Here is a 22,607-nt window from a genome sequence, read left to right on the forward strand (position 1 = left end):
AAAGTGGGCCTTTTGCAGAGGGATTTAGCAAAACTGAACACGTATAAGACTATTCACAACAGCAAAAGGCTGGAAACAACCGTAAAGTCCATCCATGGGGTGGTCAGGTAAGCGATGGACACCCGCCCACATGACGGGCTCTGACCGAAGAGTGAACGAGCACGAGCTCTGTGTGCTGTCAAGTTTAGGCGTCAAGTGGTGTCAGGACCCACGTCCACACGCTACACACAGAGACAGACACACAGACACACCCAACACAGACACACACACACAGAGACAGAAACACAGACACACAGACACACGGAGATACACACACACACACACACACACACACACACACAGAGATACAGAAACACAGACACACAGATACACAGAGATACACAAACACACACACATACACATACACACACACACAGATACACAAACACACACACAGACACATACACACACCCCACCCAGACACACACACACACACACACACACTCACACAGACACATAGACACACACAGATACAGAAACACAGACACACAGATACACAGAGATACACACACACACACACACATACACAGACACACAAACACACACACGGGGGTGGGAGACAGGAAAGGAAGATCTTTCTACAAATACCTCATTTTATAGTTTGATTTTGGACTCATGTAAATGTTTTCAGTTAGTTTAAAACAAATTTTTCTAACAAGGGTCTCTATATAGTAAAAACAAATGAAACAAACAAATCCGCCTATATGTCAAGTTGGTGATATAACTACGCAGAGAAGAATTCTTGAAGTGAATTTGAAACAGGACAAAAAGAAACGCTCAGAAATCTTAGACTACAATGTCCTGTGTGTGGTTGGTACTGAAATTTGAACCTCACACATACACATCTAACAGCCAGCGTGGCCAGCGGCATCAGGGCCACACCAGTGTGGTCAGTAGTTAGTTACGGACCGGGGGACTGAGAAAGTAAATAAATATGTTGACGATAACGGAGCCAGGCTTCTCACCTACAGAAACAGGCATGACAAACATGAGGCAAAGGGCAGCTGGGTAAGGCCCACGATGTCACACGGGTGTTGGGAGCACCTGTGTTAATCCGTGGTCTTGAATACATATGGATAGAGTCTGCACACATGTGTATTACACACAGACACATGCGCCGTAGCTCTCTCGGCTAAGACCCCAGGAGCTCTGAGCACACCCAGTGCCCACATTTGGGTTTCTAAATGCCATTCTCCACCAAGAGGAACCTCAGAGAAATGGCCGATTCCAGGGCTGGAGTGGGGAAAGCCTAAGATGACTCTGGGACCTCCTGTTTGCCAGGCAGTAAGGAGGTGTTCCAAGAATGACAGGGCCGTGTCAAAAGAACACAGGAGCCAGCCTGAAGCAGCTGCCACCGGTCAGTGTGGGGCAAACGAGCAGCGAAACAATGACAGTAACAAGTTATAACCCACTGAATAAAACAGGAATTCATGTCCATAAGGTACAAAAGTAAGTCAAATAAACGAATGGGATGCAGGCAGAGCTCTACCTTACTTAGAATACCAGCTAACACGAGTGGAAGGAGTGATGACATCTGAACGTCACCAACCACCGGCAACCACCATGCTAAGCACCATGCTAAGCACCCATGCCAGGGGGGGTCCTAGAGGCCGCTAAGCAGGGGGCGGGCGGTGTCTGATGAGGAACACAGTATTTACGTGGTCTCCATATCTTCCGGCAAAGCACTTCCTTGTTCCTTTCTGATTCTCAAGTACGAAATGCCTCTTCGTTAACTTTACAGCGCAGAAGCCTGGCAGACACCTTCTTAACTGGGTAAGAGTTAGTATCTCCAGAAACAGAGCAATCCACACTGCGTCCCTGCCATTAAGAGGTTCTGAGAAGAACACAGCAAAACCTCTGCCATCTTCCTGCCCAGAACGTTCTGTCCAACTTGAACCTACTCCCGAGCAAACACGGGACAAACCCAAACTGAGGGACATTCTGTGAGGTCACTGGCCTGCACACTTCAAAGTACCACGGCCATGACAGGCGAGGATGGCATGGGCGGGACGCCAGCAGGAAGAGAAGAGAGTTGGGACCCCTCTCGCCCTTGAACCCGAGTGCGGAAATGGTCCCATATCAGGATGCTGGGTGATATGCAAATGGGGCCTGATGAGACACGTGTCAGTTTCCCGATTTTCATGGCTCTACTGTGGTTATGGCAGGGTCCATCCTTATATTCAGGACACACGAGCTCTAAGTTTCATGTCGTCAACTTTTTCTCAAATTGTTCAGAGAAAATATGGATAAATATAGAGAGAGTGATAAGGCAGCTGTACAATGTCAACAACTAGGAGATCTGGGTGAATAATGTATGGAATTCTTTGCACTATTCTTGTCATGTTTCTTTTTTTGTTTGTTTTTTGAGATTATTCAAAGCAAAACGTTTAATAAGAAAGGCACAGGAGCTAACTTGAAAGGGACGGCAGTGGCCAGAGAGGGAGCACTTTGTCGCAGACGAGAAACCCAGCAAATAAAAACTGGGCGTCCATAATGAGATGCCAAAACGGACCAGCTTTGGAGGTTGCCAGGGCACCACTGGTTATTTTAAAAATCAATGACTGAAGAGAAATCCAACACTTATCCTGACTCTCTGGTACAAAGCATGTTTCAGGGCAGCCAAACCACTGAGGGGGTAGAGTCTGGTTTATAGGAGCATCACAGCTAAGTACAGGAACGTGAGAGAAGTCAAGTTCACCATGTTCCGCCCTGATGGGAGGATGGCCGTGGACAACACCCCTCCTGGGGCCATGTCATGCCACATGAACAGCCAGGCACCCTCTCTCGCCTCTGCAGGGCACAGGGTTCGGCCCACCGGGGTCGGTCCCTGGCGCTCGGCCCCTGCTCAGCGACTGCAGAGACAGAGCGTGAGGACAGCAGCACGTTTAGGGCAGTGCAGGGGGCTGGGGTGGCCAGCCTCACACCCAGAGTGCCCAAGGGCTGTGAAATGGACAGGGGCGGGGAGGCATTTCCATGCTCGACACCCACCTGGGGGCCACAGCAGCATCTGGCTGAAGCTGTCACTGTCCTGTTAGGACATGAAATGTCCACCTCCAAGGGCCCTGCTCCCAGCCCCAAGCCTTCCCTCCAGAAGGCACAAAGAAGGGCTGAGGGGCCAGGGCCAAGCAGCCCGGGAACTGGACTCCTGAGACACCTCACTCGATCCCTTCAGGACACAGTCACACCACCAGACCTCGTGTGTGCCCAGGATCGGAAGTCGGGCGTCTTCTGCCCCCTACCTTGGCGTGTCTGGTGGGCATCATGCTGGACCTCCCCAGCGATCCGGGGTCCGTGTCGTCCTCAGGTCTCAGCACAGCAGAGGCCTGTGGGAAGCCAATCAGCACTGGGTGTCACGGGACAGAGTCCTGGGAAGACAGGCACTTCTTTCCACTGCAGGACCTTCCGCCTGCAGGAACAGCTGCCACCCTGCATCTCATTTCCTCTCCCAGTGACCCTCTGGGCAGCTACTTATAACCAGCCTCACTGCCCCCAGAGGCCTCGGAGGCTGTGTGAGCTGTGAAGGGGCGTCCTGCACACTAACCCAGCCCGGCCTGAGCCAAAGGCCTGCTGGCTTCACCACTGTCCTACGACCTCTCGTCCCCAAGTGCATCCCAGAGCCTGCAGGGAAACCCGGGAGCCTCTAGATCCCTTAAGCCATTTCAGGGATCACCATTATCCACAGAACTGACCTCAAAGGTCGGTCCCGAAACTGTAACACATGCCTGCACCCTCCCGCATCTCTCACACTCACACACACACACACACACACACACACACACACACACTAGGAAACCGCAGTCCTTGCATTTCCCTGGAGAGTGACAGAGGCTAAGGAAGTCAGCCTGTCAGCTCTTCTGAGGTCTAAGAGGCTCTTTTACCAACTTTCGTAAAGAGATTCAGAGACGACCTAGCCTTTCACGACGCCCACCACGTCTGCAGGAGACGTGAAGCGTCTGGACCCACCACACACGGCGCAGGTGCAGGGCCATGAGGACAAGTGGGGCACATGACAGCCCAAAGGCTAATCGGTTGGCCACCACGTGGGGAGGCATCTGTAAAGCGCGTGGAGACGCCCCGGGTCCCCAGCGCTGAGTTCCCACCTGCACTGCAGAGAAGGTCTGGTACTTGAAGGGGACATGGGCGGCCTCCCGGGGGCGCAGGAAGAGCTGGGGGGCGAGGCCGTCCCGCACGTGGAACATGTCCTCCTCCACGGGCGTGTGCAGGTTGGCTGCGTCCTTGAAGTGTCTCCACTCCTGACTGTCCAGGATGAGGCTGCAGGGAGGGCGGACGCAGCGCTGAGGCCAACGCGCTTCCCGGCGGCGAGCCCCACCCGCTCGCTGGCAGCTGGCGCTCCGGACAGGAGCCCCTCGGCTTTCTTTCGGCAAACCCGTCCCCGCCCTGGCCCCGCACCTCAGCTCTGGGGTGTCCACCTCGACGGTCACTGTGCGCTGCCTGTTGTGAGGATTCCTGAGCACGAACTCGAAGAACTCGGCGGTGCCCAGCGTGGCGTAGACGGTGTGCTCGGTGGTGATGGCCAGGCTGAGCGCGCTGGCGATGCTCTGGGCCTTCGTGCGCTCCCGGTAGGCGGCGATGACCTGCAGGTCCCTGGCGTGCTGCGCAAGGACGCCCTGCTGAGCCTGTGGGACACAGCGCCCGGCCAGGGCCACAGTCCTGGAGTGAGGTCCTCCAACGCTGTCCTCTGATCAGCCTTCCCCTGCAGCACCCCACACACCAAGTTTCTGGAATACCACCACCCCCTTCCTCGACACGTGGGCTGGGAGGGGCTGGCTGGCATCTAGCTCCAGTGAACAGAATGGGGCACGCCTGTCTCTCCACGTGGGGTTCTGCAGGCACTCCTGGCTTGTCTCTGCCCCATAGCTGGGGTATGTACCCGTGGGAGGCAGGGCCTGCCCTGCAAGCTCTTAAGCGACTACAGCCAACAGCCAACTACTGCCAGCCTTCCCCACAGCTGCCAGGCTGGCACCAGGTGCAGTGGGGAATTAAAAGCAGAGGTTCCCAACAAAAGAGAAAAGAACGGCCTGGAAAATAGAGCAGGTGCCCAGCTCACCAGCCAGGCCCTTAGTGTGGTGGCAGGAGCCCCGTCTGTGAGCGGAGCCCCTGGGAGGTAACGTGTCCAGCCCTGATTGACCTCAAGCTGGGTCAGGGGGCAGACAACTGCCTTGGTGGGGCTTGGCCACAAGTCCCTCGTCCGTGTCCTTCCTCACAGGCCCTGTGACTCAGTGGGCGTGGCCATCCCAGACGTGTTTTAGACGCTGGAGATTGGCTTGTTTTCCTTGTGAGCCATCAGAAACTGCTCTGCAAGATCTAAGAACTAGAAGGGCAGCCCCCAGGCTGGGGGGTCAGCCAGGCCCAGCGCTGAGGACCTTCAACACTGAGGAGGCCCGGACACAGAAGGAAGGGGGCACACAGCGCCTTCGGACTTCAACTCAAAAAGTGAGGACGAAATTTGGTTTCTGACTTACACTGCTTTGGATATTGTCTTTGACTTTCCCCTAGCAAGGGGACTGAAGCCCAGCCTTTCATTTCTCCCTGGGATTTGAAAGTGGGAGGGTAGTCGTGTGCACATCAGGGCTTCCCTCTGGGGACATTGTATTAGAGCGTCTCAGTGGAGTGGGCCCTTTGACAGGCTGTGCTGGACAACATGGCCAGACGTAACACGAATGAGAAGCAGGGCAGAGATGGCTTTGCCACCTGGAAATGGACTCCCGGATAACCATGGACCAGACGGTGAAAAGCGACGGGTAGAGACGCGTGGCCCTGGGCTTGTTAGGCCGTAACTGCTGGCCCTCTCCTGCCTCCTCCCAGACCACAGACAAGGTAGGTGGTGAGTCCGACACCCCTGGCCTCCCTCCACCCCAAGAAAGCTGGGGCAACTTATCTGATAGAAAGTTCCAGAGCATGAACCAGGCAGGCACAGCTCTGGCCTCCCTCTTCCCTTCCTTTTGGGATCCACCTGCCTGAAGATGGCATTGGGCTCACAATGCTTGGTCAGGTGGTCAGGTTTCCTGGGATTTCTGTCACTTGAGGACCCCACAGAACAATTTGCATAAGTAGATAACCTGCCAGCCCTGCTTCCCAGGCCCAGGGTCCTGCCCCAGAGCAGGGGCTCAGACCAAGGCCTGCCTGGGCCTGCAGCTTCCCCGTGCACAGCAGCTGATGCTGACCAATGGCGGTCACTAGGGCCAGCCACTGCCCGGGACAGCGGACACAGGTGAAGCTGAGCGACCCTCACGAGAGGCCTGTGACTGGCTCAAAGCACAGCAGGAACATAAACACGGGCATCGGCCCCACACTCTGTGCTCCTGGCCCAGGAGCCACCTTTCCCAAGGAGCCCTGAGACACGTGGCCTCCCTCAAGTCCATAAGGACTGCCGTAAGAACGACTCGGGGAGGGAGAGGAAGCCGGACGCCAGGCTGGCTGTCCCCTGCGCCCAGTGCGTGACCTCCAGCATGGACATTTTACCATGAAGCCATGCACTCGGCCGGCTCAGCACCGGAGCTCCACCGCGCTCCCTGGCCTCCCAACCGAAGGACCCCCTGACTTCACAGAATTCTCATCGTTCTTCGAAAGCAGGACGTAAAGGCTCTAAAGGGATGGAAACTACCACATATTTGATAAATCGAGTTACTTTCATCTCAAAATTCTCTAGGGCTACTGACCCAGGAAATCATTAGAATTTAGTAGAAAATGCTCTTGTATTTAGAAATCCAATTACTTCTCAATTCACTGCTGTATTCAAGATGAGGTTTCTGAGCTGTAGACTTCTCTCTCAGAACACATTAAGTAAGAGGAAAGGAGCAAACTAAGAATAATAATACTGCTAACAACAACACTGGCAGCCTTCCTAACTAGGACTTGCCGTGTGGCCGGCCCGACCACTGAGGCAGGCTCTCCTGAGTCCCCAGGCGACGCTGACCGTTGGCTCCAGGGGCCCCACCCTCAGCAGCTACACGGCCGGGGGCACCGTACACTGGGGCCCGGGGAGAAGGCCCGTCCCGACCACGGCCACACCAGCCTCCCTTCAATCCGTCCCCACAGCCACAGTGGCTGCTCCGCGCCCAGACTCTGTCCACAGACCCTACTCGTGCCACCGGCTCAGTCGGAGCCCTGGGCCCATCCTCTCACATGTTCTCTCCTTTGCCCGTTAGACTAATAGTCTCTGCTGCTTCATTTATTTCTGCCTCCCTTTCTACACTCCACACCTGAGGGCGGGAGCCCTTCCCCACCCACTGTGACCCAAGGGCCGCACACACTAGGGGGCAACAGGTGACCACTGACCGCGGGCACAGGCTTTGCCCCTGAAGAAGGGACATCGTCTGTTCAGACACCTGCCTTCATATAAAGGGTGATCTCGAAAGATCTCCCTCAAGGCCCCTTGGCGTCTTCATTCTGTAAACCCAGAAGGTACAATCATTCTCTCCTCCTATTTCTAAATTGCAAAATATTACAGGGTCATATTTAGATTTTCAGCCAAAATTGGGAATTTTTCTGGTCAGAATATTGACTCTGATAGCCCAGGATACAGAAGCCGGTCATAGCTTCACTCCTCAAACCTTAGGGACTCTCAGAATCCCCTGCAGAGCTTTCTTAAAGACTGGGGTCCCAGGACTCCCCAAACCCACTGGAAGCAGAATCTCCAGGGCTGGCGCCCAAGAATTGCTTTTCATCAAAAGCTCTCCAGGTCATTCTGACTCAAAAACTTTTCTTGGGGGCTGAAAAGTCCAGTTCTCTTACATTCCCCAAGTAGGATTTGGGAGGAAGCGAGGACCACGCATGAGAAGAGGAGAGACGGGGTTCAGGCTGCTCCCACTCAGTGACCCCTGGTCCCACTCGGAGCCTGGCGAAAGCGCGGAGAGGACTGAGCACCCACCAGCACGCCGGTCCTGTGGCCGCCGAGCCCTCCTCCGGACTCCTGCAGGCGCACGGCCCTCATCCGCTCCAGCTTGCGCCTGCGCACGGCGTCCGCCTCCAGGCCGGATCCCTGGCGCCCCTCGGCCCCAGGCCGCGAGTGGGTGAAGAGCATGGCAGCCAGCTCGCTGTCCACGTCGGCCAGCTTCTGCGCCTGGACCACGTTTTTCACTGCTAGAAGGTTCAAAGCGGAAGCAGAGGTTAGAGGTTAAAGTGTGGAGATCTGTTTTCTAAGCAGATGTGGCAAGTGGCTACGAGTCTCCCAGAGCCACCTGACCCAGCGAGGGGCACAACGTGTGCTGCTCTTTTCTGCACATTCTAAGGTTCTGATGAAGGTGGTAATTATATAATCTGGTCTCCACAGGGCTCCTCCTTTACCAGCCTCTCACTAAAAGGAATTCGGATCTTGGTCCCTAGACCAAATTTATTATAATAATACACCACCAGGTGATTTTCCAGGGGAAAAGGTCAGTGCTCCAGCTCAGGCTCCCAAGGTGCCCCAGGGCCCAGTGACAACTTCCCCAGAACAGGTGACCCTTCTCCCAAAGCCCCACTCTGAGCTCTCAGGAGCACCGTCCCTCAGGGCCTCAAACACACCCTGGGTAGGGGTGTCACGTGCCCCCAGCTCAGACTGGGAATCAGGCTCTGACAGTTGTGTCGCTGGGCCAGAGACCCTGGGCCCGCCAGGACAGATAGAGCTCAGACCAAGCCTGGCTCCCGAGCTTACACCCTCCACTTTGCACCCAGCTGCCTGTGGGTGTCCCGGGCCCCCAGGCACCGTCTCCTGGGAGGGGCTCTATTCAAACCCTGGACGCACACAAAAGCCATGTAGCAGACAAACAGAAGCTGAAATGGGCCAGGCAGGCAGAAGAGCTGCATTTTCTGCTTCTGTCAGTGGCTGCGCCAGTGACAAAGCCACGCATGGCCTGTGCCACATCACAAGCTGACCTGTAAGATTCCCAAAGAACCACACAACCCAGCACAGGCAGGCACTGGAGAGAGAGAGCACCCCAACTTAGGACCGGGCCCTTCTTCTCAGGCACCCCCAGGACCCCCGGGAAATCAGCACCAGCCTGGATTCGGCCAGCCTGGTACCTCCTCTGTCCTCGTATCTGCAGTCTCCTAGGGCAGTGCTCCACGGGGTCGTAAGGCAATCTCCCCCTACTCACCCACCTCTTCCTCCGTCGTCGCAAGTAAACAAGTGCTGTTTCCAGGTTCCCTGCCACCACTCTACGTTAAAGCCATTAATTGCTTTTCTGATGCCATGAGTTGGTGTGGACGTCTTAACTGGCCGCCCAGAAAGCATTTCCCGTGTCAGTGGGGCGCAGGAGTGCTGGGGCGGGAGGTCCAGTCTGGATGGGTTGAAGAGCCAGGCCCGCAGTCCCCAGGGAGGGGCCGGGGAGGAGCCAAGCAAGGCTGGGGGTGAGTCTATGAGATCACAAGATCGTATGTTCAGATGCATCACCCAACAAACGACTCCCGGCTCTGAAGTAACCAGACACACAACTCCAGAGTGCCTGCGGCCACACCGCTGAGCCGGAAGCACTTAGAACCTTTGTAAAACTGCACGACTTCCTACCTCCACAACCTTGGCCCGCGGGGGACGACACAGGCCTTCCGATGGAGCACCGGTCCTCCAGAGGCCCGTGACTCCCTCAGCAAGCCCTCACTGCTGACCACTCCCCCGCTGCCTGGCGGAGGCCGACCCACCGGGCCACACGCTTCACAAACACTCTTAGCTTCGGTCCTGGAGTACAGGACTCCTCCTCACTCTGACTCTCCATCCACTCTCGGTGGCCAGAGGGACCAGCTGGGGATGGAGTAGCACTGGCCTCAAAGCGAGAAATGCACATTCTAGTTCAAGTTCACTCCCCTTAACCTCTCCCGCCTCGGTTTCCTGAACATTAACATGAGAAAGCTGGCCCAGACAGACTCAGCCTGCCTGGATCACGGTCGTGGACACTTCTGAGCATCTGAGCATACAGGGCCCCTCCCCAGGAGAACGTGCGAGGACCCACAAAGTACTGGCTAGAGTTTCAGGGGACTCGTGGGACCCTAGAGTCCTTCCAAGATGGAACCAAAGGCCTCCCAGGTCCAACCAGCCACAGCCCTGGGACTCTCTTCCGGAGCACAGGTTCAAGGTCAACAAAGACAGATGGTGGCAACATAGGAAGCTGGTGACATTGTGAGGTTCACTGCAACGTGTGGGGTTCACTGCAATGTGTGGGGGGGCACTACTTAACGGGCACTTCCTGCTTTTCATTCCAATGACAAGTATTTTACAGTCAGGTCTGTGTGTCATATTAAGGGGACAGGAAAACTTCCCTGCTGTGAAAACTATTCTCACCAAGCCCAGGTCTCTATTTCCCAAGCTTCATAATTCGTTTATTCCTCCCCTTCCCAACACGGGGAGTTTCAGATTTATTTTTACAAATCAGTCTGTGTTCAACCTGACCTTGTCTTCATTCCCTCTTCCCCTGCAGAAGAGCAGCTAACCAAAACCAAACACTACTCATAGGACTGTCATTTCTCTACAAAACAGCAGCACCGGTGGCTTCCACAGAGCCCAGGCCAGAGCATCTGACGGCCGTGGTGAAGCGAGGTGGCCCACAACTCCACTGGCAGCCACCGCTCCGCCCTCAGTTCCAGGGGGGCATGGACGCCACCCCACATGCTCATGCGTGTGCACACACACACACACACTCACAGCCTCCCCCATCGGTTTGCTCCTTCCCACCGCCACGCCAATCACACCCAGCAGGACCCACCCACTCCCAGGTGCAGCGCCCTGCCTGTCACTCACGTCTCAGGCCCCCACACGTAAGCAGGCTGCCTCCCTCGAAGTGGCTGGCTTCGTCATTCGAGATGACCCGCGACCTGGACGGGGGCAACGACTTGGAATCTCTCACTCTCTGTTCACCCAAGTGACCTAAATTAAAAGCAGAAGACATTAAGACATTTATAGCAAACGCGTGTGATGAAACACATCCATGTGCTTACGCAGAGGTCCGGCTTCCAGACCCAGCCACACCTCGCCGCGAGCATCCCCACCGTCCACTCTTGTCCGAACTTGCAGTAGAGACGTGCCGGGGGAGAGCTTATGCTTCTCCGACCTCCCTTCTCTCTAGGCTCCCATTCCCTCCTTCCCGGCTCTGCTTCCCAGGGGAATTAAAGCTGGGTACTCAGCGTGTGCCTCACTTATCCCTGTGTCTGTCCAGCAGCAGCACCACCACCACCACCACATGCCCCGGTTCTCACTCTCCAGACTCGACCTTCTCAACACCACACTGTTGAAGGAAGGCTTCTGTGCACCTGAGCTAACATCTGGCTCCAAATGTATCTGAAGGTACAAGAGCCTCCACAACCTAGACTCTTCTCACGCTGTTTCCACAGAGAAGCCTTTGAAGGGAGGAGACGCTCCGGCAGATGGATTCACGCCCAGAGCCAGAAGCACCGGCGTGCGTGCCCAGGGCTGACCGGAGGCAGCGCCCGCGGACTGGCCAGCATCTGAGTGTCCCGGGGGGAATAGGAAGTGTTTGTCCACAGAAACGCTTCTCCAGAGGACGGCATCCTACGTTGGTGCCCACGGCCTCTCCGCGTGGACTTGGCTTCCACCTTGAGGTGAGACAACACACAGCTAAGGAAGTCGCAGTCCGAAATGAACCACACAAAATGCACGCTGCTCATTTCCTGTTCCTGCAGGCAGGGAGCCTCCTGGCGAGCCTGTTGGGAGCTGCCAGAAGCGCCCGGTTCACCCTCCCTGCTCAGCTCAGCCTCTTCTGCTTCCTCAGACCTACTCGCCACTCCTGGCCTCATGTCAGGTTTAGCACCTGCCGGCAGGCTGCAGTTTGCCAGGGCAAGCTCAGTGCTGGGCCGTCAGCACACTCATCTGCCCGCAGGGGTGATCTGTGTCTTCTTGGTGACAAAGGTGGTGTTTTTGTGCCCAGTTGCCTGAAAGAAATATCCCTCTCTAGACCGGTCTGAGCTGAAGCTGGACAGGGAGTGCCATCCTTCCAAGGGAGGTTAGGTTGGGCGGTCTCTGAGCTGCTCCAAATGGGCTGCCCTCTCCAGACCCCAGGGGACAGCAGCCGGGTCCTGCAACTGCAGCTGGAGGCCATCCCCCAAAGCCTAGTGAGGACAAAGGCCCGTTCTGGGGGTGGGGAAAGGCCCGGTTCAGAAGCAGCAGGCTGAAATCATCTGTGGCCAAGCGGTAGCCATTTGTCTGACATGGTTTCAAGGCTGGTGACAGATGCAGAGAGAGCGGTGAGCGTTCTCCTCTCCGAGAACATCCATGCTCGTTGTCTGTAAATTCCTTCCTTGTCTTCAGTGTTTTCTGAACCTCAGCTCGTGCTGGCCTTCCTGCGACAGAAGCCTGTCCTGTCACCTTTCTTGTCACCTGCCCTGCGTCAGGCTCACCGCTCAGAAAGCAGCCCTGGCCAACGCTGCACTCTGTCAGTGGCCTCTCGCCTCCTCTCTCAGGGCCATCACCAACAGGGCAGAGGCAGGAGCCCGTTCAGAGCCGCCTCTGAGGCCCGGGCCTGGAACGCTGGCTCCAGTCCCCTGCCCACAACAAGCTAAGAAACCAGCCTAGAGCCCAGTTCTGCTTGCCTGGAGCCCATGCCACCACCCCTGGACACCAGATGGCAGGTAGGGCTGCGTCTTCCCACCCGGCCAGTGAGTTCCCCACTTCCTCTGCCAAGGCCAGTGACAAGCCACCAGGTCTCCCTGGGGGAGCCTCAGAGCCAGTCCACTGCAGTTATGCCCGTCCCCTCCTGCTGTTCCTGTTGCCACCTCAGTCTGGTCACATGCAGCGCTGCCTGCCCCACCTGCAGGTCTGCTCACCTCGCCACCTCGCCCAAGTGCCCGTGATGTTCCCTCTCCAGGCTCACGTCTCCCAGTGGACACCTCCGCTTGCCACCACCGCTTCTCCCTCTGGCCCTGCCTCTGAATCAGAACCACCAGAAACCCTCCTCTGCTCCACACGCCACCCACCCACAGAGGCCCCCATTCTCTCCCGAAGGGTTCTCCCTCTTCCCCTGCAGACTGAGGCTGGTAAGTCTTTGGCCAAAACACATTCTTCTTGTCCCCATGGGACCTATTTTTGACCCCTGCCAGCAGCTCATCGTCATAGGATTGTGAAGCTCGTCCCAAAGGAAAGAACCAGGTGCCAACACCCAGACTCATGGATAAGCTGCTTTAACACCTGAAGTCCGAGAACAGAGCTCCAGGGCCCACTGGGCTCCCAGACTTGCTCATCGATCCATCCATGAATCTTCCCGCCAGCCTGCTAGGTCACTGTGGTCACTGCTGGGACCAACATCGAAACAAGGAAGAACCGGCAGAGTCCTCGAGGAGCCCCAGATCCATGAGCGAGACAGAAGAGCAAACAAGCAGGACGGGGCAGGGACAGAAAGCCTGGCCAAGCAGGGAGGGGACAGCAGCCAGCCTGCTCCAGGGTCCAGCAGCCAGCCAGAACTGCCCCGGGTCTCTCGCACCTCCCTGCTTGCCACGTGGGAGGGGCATGACACGCCCCCGGCCCCGGCCCTCTGTTTCTGCCTCCAGCTCAGAGGCGATCTGGGCTCCTGGCTCTGCACTGTTTCTCCCACATCAGGGGGCATGCATGGGCCCATAGGTCTTGGCAAGCTCTCTGCCTGGTCACTAGGACCCAGAGCCCAGTCACCGGGCAGGTAGGTATGTGCCACCCGCACTCACTGTGGGCACAATGGCTTCATTACACCCAAGGAACGCTGGAATCTCCTGTAGCTCGTCCATCCTCTTAATCCGACGGCTAGGGGTCCCTGCTAGGCAGGTGAAGACACCTTTGGTCCTTACATCTAACTGAAAGGAGCACCAGCCTATTTTAAGCGTCTGAGAGACACGCAGAAACCAAGGTGAGGCTCTGGTCCAGACACTGCAGCGAGGCAGGTGACCGGCGTCCTTGGAGCTTGGGCTCTCAGGACTGATGACCGTCACCACAGCGTGTGGGACCAGAAGGACCACGTGGTCCCCTCACAGACAGACAAGGGGCGTCCCCAGGCTTCGTGACCATCTCTTCCTGTATTTGTATTCAGAGTCCCAGTTTGCTTAGAAGAAGGGACAATAAACTAGACAAGCTGAGTTTACTTGTGCACAATGACTCTTGGCCCTGTGGGGGCAAGGAAGCTGCATTTACTCGGGGTGCCACTGGCATCTGAAAGTGCTGCGGGTCTCGTCCACTTTGGTGAGACTGAAAGTTACAGCTGGGACCAACACACCTGCTAAGGGAGCCGAAACCCTTCAGACACGCAGGGCTCCTGACGCAGCCACACACCTGTCCCACCTTCCGCCGTGGAAGCAGAGCCCGGCACCACTGTCTGACCCCAAGCCCTGGGGTCATGGTCGACACCAGCCGGTCCTCCTTCAACCCTGAGAGCAAAGGGCCCTGTCTGTGAGCCAGGGTCGGGGCCACGCGGCCTCCCCCAGGGAGGACCCTCGGGAGGACGGCACATACAAGCGACACTGGAGCTCCCAGCAGAACGATGCTCACACAGCGCAGCCAGGATCATGGGGAGAACAGAACAGAAAATCACTCAGCTCCTGTGACGTCTGCATGACGAAAGGCCACTGCAAGAGCTGCAAAGGAGGCTGTCGAGAGCGTCAAAGAGCTTGTCTGAGCCAAGAAGCCACCAAGCACGAGGACGGCCCTCTCCCACGGAGAGTCACGGGAGACCTGGGGCAGACCCGCGTCCCGGGGCCTGAAGGCAGAAGGCAGGGAGCGCTGTCCAGGCCGCCCCGGGCACGGTGACACCGGCCTGGACTCTGCTTGTCACCCTCAGGGCTCACACAGCCACCACCCCATCTGCTGGCCTGCGCCTGCTGCTTGGTGCATAACAACCCATTTTATAAAGAAACAAAAGCCACAACACTTTTATTCTTCAAGAAACGCAGAATTTACAGGGGAAACTGCAGTGCGGCCGCACCGGGACGGCGTGGGGCGTGCGGCGTGTGTCCTTTGGTAATCGCTCCCCTGCACACGTGTGGCACCGCCTCTCAAACTGGGTATCTCAGACTCTCTTACCCATGAGCTTATCTCTCCCTTGCAGGCAAAGTATGAAAATGACAATTTAAGATAACATATAATGGCGCTAATCTTTCTTCTGAAGATAAGATTTTAACACCCAGAGTCACTGCACATTTGTGGGCTGGTGAATTAAATACAAAAATAACCAACACACTCTCAAAAGCAGAATGCTTCCTGCAACTTCCTCAGTCCTGTGAGCTTTTGAATAATGCCTGCTTCTCACACGTGGCTCATTTATTTCTCCAGAACCTAATTGAGTTTTGCAGTTTCCATATTGTCTCCTTTCCAGGCTGCCTCGGAGCCCACACTTGTAAACAGGCAGAAACCTCAACCCGACTTAATGAGCTGTGTGCGGTCCTGCTGCCCCAGCTCTGCCGCCTCCGTGCTGTGGCCCGTGGGACTCGAGCCTTTAAACTCAGGCTGGGTTCTGAGGAATGGAAAATCCCCCGATTAAGTGACAGAGGTTTGAGTCCCATCCAGACAGACATGGCTCCACAGCCCTCTAACGGCTTGGTTTTGTCCAGCTTTCAGTTTCACCCAGAAGAGCTCCAGTCCCTCCACAGCCTCGTCAAAGGAGACTGTGGCTTTGTCACCGGCCCACAGGAGCTCGCACTGGCCCTCTGCCCCGAAGCGGCCTCAGTCACGCCTCCAGGATGTCCATCCCAGCCATAGGCAGCCCAGGCCCTGCCCACCCTGCATGCGGGAGGAGAAGGACCGGGGCCTCTGGAGCAGTAACTGAGGACATGTGTGACATACGGTCAAGGCTCTCAGCCCTAACAAGTGTGCTTCTCCGCTCCCCTCCCCTGCGCCGCTCCCCTCCCCCGCTCCGCCCCTCCCCCGCTCCGTTCCCCTCCCCTGCTCCCCTCCCCTCCCCCGCCCCCCACCCCTGCTCCGCCCCCCAGAGAAGCACACTTGTTAGGGCTGAGAGCCTTGACGGCAGGCTGTGTGGAAGCTCAGGAATCTCTCTCTCTTCTCTCCTCTGTAACGAGGCAGTTCTGTGGGCTGATACTCTCAAAGAAAATCTCTCCTGAAACCGGTCCCTTCCTTGAGGATTGTCACAGTGGTGCCCCAGGGACAGCACCAAGAAACAAAATGTGGGCAAGACCTAGGCGACTCATGATCCCAAATCCTGATCAGAAATCAGAAACACCAAACAACTGGTGCCAGGACAGGCTCAGTGGTCAAGGGCAGACTCGGGGGTCAAGCTACTAAGAGTCTGTCTGAATTCCCACGAGTACGTGACGCGCACAGTGTGGCCACTGCCCTGAGGAGGCTCATGCTCCGGCCGGGTGACAAGTGGCTGCCCAGGAAACCACGTGAGACCAGACAAAGCCACCAGGGACTCTTACCCACGTTGGCCAAGGTCAGGTGCAGCCGGCCTTTCACCACCGTGTGGACGCCGATGGGCTTCACGCTGCCAAATCTGGTCACGTCGCCACTCACCACCATCACGTCCTGTTCATATTCGGTCGCCACGACCTCGAGCTCATGCGAGACCTGCACGGCCGGCCGCCCCTGGCGGAGGAGGTGCTGCGGAGAGAAGGGTGCCAATCAGGGCGGCCAAGGCAGAGCCCACCTTCTTCTGAAAACTGGGTCCTGGAGGCAGGGTCTTTTCCACAATTCTTTAATGATGTGCAACCCAATTCACACACTGCGTGAACACCAGGGATGCACAAATGGGCCTGGGAGCCACCTTCGTGGGGTCTCCTCTGTGGGGAGACAGATGAGACAGAGCAACAGAACAAGGCAGGGGACACTGGGAAGAGCCCATCTCTGGGTCAGTGAGAGTTCCAAGGTCTGAGCCAGACCTTCCTGTGGAGAGGGAAGGCTGGGGGGCACGCCAGGCCCGGGTTACAGAGTGCAGAGCCCCCTACCCCAGGGGCCGGGAGCAGAGGGCTTCAGTATGGCTGAAAGATGGGTCACAGGGTCAGAGGAGGGGCTGTGAAACGGCTGGAGCCAAATGGCCAGGATCTCCACGCCAGGCCTGGGCTGGTCAGAGTGGGGCGAGAGCAGACCCACGCAGTATGAGGACCTTGCTGACCACGGTTTTCTCGGCTAACCTAGTTTAGCCCGTCAGTCCTCTGCGAGAGCCAAGGGTTACTGAGACCCACAGGGGAATGACGGAACCACAGGTCACCTCTGGGCCCAGGTGGGCCCCTCTTCCTGTGAGGCCTTGGGAAAGTCACCTGACTTCTCAACTAGTGCTGCTTGCATAACCAGAGCGTAGGACCACATTCCGTCTGCATCCTGGATTTTGGAATGCTTGCACTGCCACAGCAGCGACAGTGCCTGCCCCAGGAGCGGAGTTGCCCAGGTCTGACCCCTGCTCGTGGGTCTGGGGCTTTCGGCTGCCTTAGGCCCTGCTCGCGTAGCAGTGCTTGCCCACATTCCCCCAGAACCGTACTAAGTTCATGGTTCAGAGCCTCAGCAGCTGGACTACACACAGACCTCCTCTGGAGAATGACGATCAATGCAAGAAGGGACCCCCAGCCATGCCAGGAAGCAAAGAAACACCAAAACAAACAGGGATTGCTTCTCACCTGGGACACTGCAAAGATTTGGTTAGAGCTACAAGGTATGATCAAACAATACGGTAAATGTTTAAATAAAAAAAATGTATTACAGTAAAAGACAAATTGCCATTAACCCCCCTCAAAATATTCCCCCTCGCTTCAAACACTTACCCCATCGTTCTTGCCACTTTCTCAAGCAGTTCTGGAGGTCCTCTTATGTGAGTGTCCTTAGTTGCGCTGTCGTGGCTGCCTTGATGCCCTGAATCAATCGAAAATGTTTACCTTTCATGGTGATTTTGACTTTGGGGAAGAACCAGAAGTCACATGGTGCCAGATCCTGTGAATGAGGTGCATGAGGACACACCGTCATGTTTTTATTCAAAAGAAATTTCCATACCAGAAGCGATGTGTCAAGGAGCCTTTCCATTGTGATCAAAACATACAGTGAATGCTGCTGCCGAGTGCCATCCAAGGGGAAGGCAGGGATCTTCAACATGGGAAACAGCGCATCGAACCTTAGTAACAGTGTGTGACAAGTTTCAACTTGTTCGGTGCAGTCAGTCGGGTGTGAGCTTTGGTTGAGAGAAGGTGTGTTTAAAGTGTGCCGTAAATCACCTTCCATCATGACAACACTCTGTGTCACACATCGCTTCTGGTACGGCAATTTCTGACAGATAAAGACATTAAATAGTGTGTCCTCAACCATCTTATTCATCAGATCTGGCACCGCAGGACTTCTGGCTCTTCCCCAAAGTCAAAATGACCATGAAAGGTAAATGTTCTGAATGGATTCAGGACATCGAGGCAGGCATGACAACGCAACTAAAAACACTCACGAAAGAGGACTTCCAGAACTGCTTCAGAAAGTGGCAAGAATGATGGCATAAGTGTGTCAGAAGCGAAGGAGTGTGGGTCGGGGTATTCTGAGGGAGATTAATGGCAATGGGTCTTTTACTGTAATAAGTTTTTGGGTTTTTTTATTTAAACAGTCACCGTATCGGTTGATCAGACCTCATAATACCTCATGAAAGCTCGAGTACGGAAGGCAGCAGGTGCCCTCATCTCGGCTTCCAGGAGGAGCAGCCTTGCCAGCAGCCGGCCCTGATGCTGAGGTTGCCACATCGTGCACCTCTGACCCAGAAACGATGCTTCTGAGAAGTTGTCACAGTTCCGAGTCAGAACTGTGCTGAAAGCCTGGCTCTGCCACTGTTACTGTGACCCCAGGGTTGGGCTGAGGACACGGTCAGTGAAACAGAGGAGCAACCAGGCGTGGGTGGCAACCAGCACTGTGACCCTATCGAGGTGACACTGTCGTCACCCTCAGGAAACGAGCTGCAGATGTGAGCAAATGTAACATCAAGATGTTCCCGCAAAGACTCTAACAGGGAAAGAGCACCTCAGTGTCCAATAGCAGGGGACAGGTGAAAGGAGCTATGATGCACCGATGTCTGGCAGAAAATAAATCTGTCAGAGGCTAAAGACAGCACCTTAACTATTTCTGGATCAGGGATTACAGGGGATTGTCTTTTCTTAGAAAAATTATCCCTGTTTTCTATGTAAATTTTATATTAAGGAATTTTTTATTGTTAAAAAGTAAAATTTAATTTTAATTTACCCAAGTCTGTGCCAACAGACTTAACAGTGTTTGCTTAAGATCTCTTCGTCGAGGAAGAGATCACCTAGCTCCACCTCCAGGTGTGGCAGCCCCCAGGGGACACGAGGGCTCAGCGGAGCTGAGCAGGACTGAGGGTCCCGAAGGCTCCACAGCAGGGGCTCCCCTCTGCCCTCCCAGTACCCCCTGCACTGCCACCGGCATCCCTGGGTCCATCTGTCCACTTTCCTCCCTCCCTCCCTCCATTCATCCACCTCCTCCCTCTGTCTGTTCCTTCCCGGCCACGCAGCGCCCACTGTGGCTCAGGACCACGCAAGAGACGGACAGTGGCCACCCCATCCCCACCCTCCAGGACATCCCTGGTCAGTGTGGGAGGCAAGCAGCAGACACAACCACCCCACGGGGCCTGAGCCGTGGCCCAGGCGGGGACTGAGGGACCAGCATGAGCTGACACTGCTCTCCTCGACACGTGTGGGCCCCCACCCCAGCCATATGCCCACTGCCACCCCGAGTCCTCCCAATCCCCTCAGGGTGGACATGAGTCCCGGGGGTGGGGGGAATACAGCCCAGGTCGGCCATCAGGTAGGGAGGGGAGGGCGAGGAGGCAGTGCCCCGAGGGGGAGGACATGGTGCCGGGGTGGGGACCACACACGCAGCCTGGCCATCACGGCACAGGAGCCATGGGCTCGGCATGGAGAAGGGGTGCCGGGGAGCAAGGAGAGGAGCTCGGACCTGTGGGTCTCGGTGACGACGCTGCTGCTGACCGGGCGAGGCTCAGGCAGGGAAACTGAGGTGGGGGGCGGGGGTCTCGGCTGACATCCAGAAGGAAAACAGCCACGTGGGACTGAATACGATGAAAGTGAGAGACTCAGGAGTGGCCGGCGTGGTGCTGTCTCCTCCCCACCCCGCCCACGGCCGGGAGCAGACTCTCAGGCCCTCACATTGCGTGGCCAGTGGAAGGGGCCCCAGTCCTTGGCCCAGGAGCTGCCATGGCAACTGTCTGTTGACCGTCTGGGAGCCCGGTCATGGAACAGAGAAGGTCTGGAGAGACCCCAGGGAAGAACCACACGAACACATGCACGTAGGTGCCAGTATGGGGGAGGGGCAGTGCAGATGGAGGAAGAATTCGACCTAATTCTAACTGGAACTAGAAAAGCACAGCTCACATTTTCACACCCCAGCCCCCTCCTTCCACACTGACGATATCCAGCCAGGTCCTCAGGTAACGAGGCCGACCTGGCGCTGCTCTCAGGGACCTCACAACCTCAGCATCGAGGGGGCGGAAGGTGACTTTACCTGGGCAGTCTGTGCAAATATGACCCAGCATCACAGAACGCAGATTCCATGAAAACTGTTTCCTTTTAGGAAGGAGACCGCTCGGCAGCGTTTTGAATTTGTGAACCGGAAGCCGGACCACCGTCCAGCTGGACAACGGCCAACACCACGAACAGACACCCTCCTTGGGAGGACAGGCCACCCCAGCCGTGCTCGGCCTGCAGAGACTACTACCTTCATCTGAACGGCGGCAGATCCGATGAGAAGCAAAGAGTCCCCATCCCAGACGTCAACCTGCAGGGTCTGCACGGCCAGGTAGTGGCTGAACCAGCGCTTCTCGCCGGGCTTCAGGAATCCGGGGTCTACCAGGTACCTCAGCTGGAAGCCGGGAGAGCCTGTCCGAAGAAGCCCCAAATGAGCCCAAAGGCAACTGGAGGCATTTATCATCTTCACACTCCGAAGAGATTTCTGCTCTGGTCACAATTGCTAATTTCTGCTTCCATCATAGCTACAGTTCAATAAACACATTCATCAAAAACAGCATAAAATATCCAAATTAACAAAATGAAGAGTGGTGTTCAGAAGACTACATGTCTTTCCAACATGCACGTCAAACTCCTCCCAAAATAAGATGTATGGTTTCCACCACGTCCTTGTGAAACAGTCCACGCTGGGCAGGAGAACAAGGCCCTGACAGGCTGGCCAGGGGGTTTGTTCTGCTGGATGCACAGGATTCAAGGGGACATTAGTCAACATCTCCTGTCAAAACTGAGATTTCATACTCACACATGCAGAGCTCAGCACACGCCACCGAGGAGGCCCAGAGCCCCCCACCCCACCCCCCAAACATGCTGCAGTGGAACGTCTGTCCATCCATCCCAGCCATAGGCTCCCAGGCAAGAACAGCTCATGGGCTGGAGGCTTTGGGGAAAGGAACAGGGCCTGAGGTGCTCACCCCTTCCCCTGTCTCTTCTTTTCACATTTGCCCGCAGGAAAAGAGGGTGCTAGGGTCCCTAGCTCTGCCCCACAGTCCGAGGCTGGCCACTGCTGTCCGGCCTACTCCGCCTGCAGCAAAGTTAGCCTGGGGGTGAGAGCGAGCAAGCACGTGTGGCTCTCAGAGGGACCACATTCCCACAACAGCTCTGACTCTCTGGACTGTGATGTATGGATGAGATGTATGGAGAGTCTGGACTGACTCTCTGGACTGAGTGTGACCGTCTGACGTTGGACAGCGAAAGGGCAGTACCTCTGTACCCATGATGCCTCACACCTAACTAGTTGGCTCACCCTTCCTGGGGCTTCTTTGTTGTCTCAGCATTTCTGCTCATTTTTAAATTCCTCTCTTTCTACTTTTATTGGGTTTGTTCTGTGTTTTTTTCCATCAAACCTCTTGAGTTGAACAATTAGATCAGCATTTTAGAAGATATTCTCCTCTCCCAATATACACATTTAAAGCTGTAAATCTCCCTGTAATTGCCATTTTACTGGTATCTCGTTCGCTTTGATATGCAATGTTATTTTGTCATTCAGTTTTAAATAGTCATTTCTATTTTGATTTCTTAATTTACCTGTGGAATAATTAGAAATATGTTTTAAAATTCAGAAATATTCAGCAGTCTGGACCCTTCTGGGGGGAGGCAGTGATATTAACAGAATTCTGTCCCTGTGGCATTATGGTCAGAGACCGCCATACAATTAGACTTGATGTAGACTTTTTCGGTATAAGGTGACACCTGCTTGGTGGCCCAACATATATATATTTGAATGAGCAGTTTTTTATAAGTTTCAAAGTATGCTTGAAAATAACGCATACTCTCTAAATTGGTGATACAGGTTTTTATAAGATCACCTTTTTAGATTGTATTTTGTATATAATATCTATTAATTTTTTCTCCTTGATCTATCAATTTACTGAGAGAGGTATGTCAAAATCTCCTATGATTGTAGGTTTGTCAATTTCCTTGTCAAGTCCGTCGATTTTTGCTTTCTATTTCAAGGCTGTGTTTATTAGAAGTTCACAGATTCAGAACCGCTTCTCTCCCTGGGGACTTGTTCTCTTGACTGGTTTTAATAAGCTTCTTTATCCCAGCACTGCATTTGCCTTTTGTCTGATGTTACTATTGTTAAACTTAATATTTTGATATGTCTTTTTGCGCCTGTTACTTTCTCTCAAAAGGCA

The 22,607-nt window shown here is 55.2% G+C and overlaps 1 protein-coding gene across 2 annotated transcripts in view; it reads right to left on the reverse strand.

Moving 5' to 3' along the window:
• The window catches only part of NPHP4 (nephrocystin 4), a 108,449-nt gene that overhangs the window by 7,335 nt on the left and 78,507 nt on the right, over nucleotides 1–22,607 (reverse strand). The window contains exons 18-24 of one of the 2 annotated variants that reach the window (XM_033113474.1): nucleotides 20,663–20,823; nucleotides 16,378–16,558; nucleotides 10,772–10,897; nucleotides 7,931–8,139; nucleotides 4,450–4,676; nucleotides 4,140–4,311; nucleotides 3,279–3,362 (exon numbers count right to left, since the gene is read on the reverse strand). In XM_033113474.1, the coding sequence (XP_032969365.1) occupies nucleotides 3,279–3,362; nucleotides 4,140–4,311; nucleotides 4,450–4,676; nucleotides 7,931–8,139; nucleotides 10,772–10,897; nucleotides 16,378–16,558; nucleotides 20,663–20,823 (1,160 nt within the window). Of the gene's footprint in view, nucleotides 1–3,278; nucleotides 3,363–4,139; nucleotides 4,312–4,449; nucleotides 4,677–7,930; nucleotides 8,143–10,771; nucleotides 10,898–16,377; nucleotides 16,559–20,662; nucleotides 20,824–22,607 lie in introns of both variants that reach the window. The other variant, XM_033113473.1, reaches the window with a different exon arrangement.

Source organism: Rhinolophus ferrumequinum, chromosome 9, assembly GCF_004115265.2.
Source record: "Rhinolophus ferrumequinum isolate MPI-CBG mRhiFer1 chromosome 9, mRhiFer1_v1.p, whole genome shotgun sequence".
In the NCBI taxonomy this organism is placed as follows: Eukaryota; Metazoa; Chordata; class Mammalia; order Chiroptera; family Rhinolophidae; genus Rhinolophus; species Rhinolophus ferrumequinum.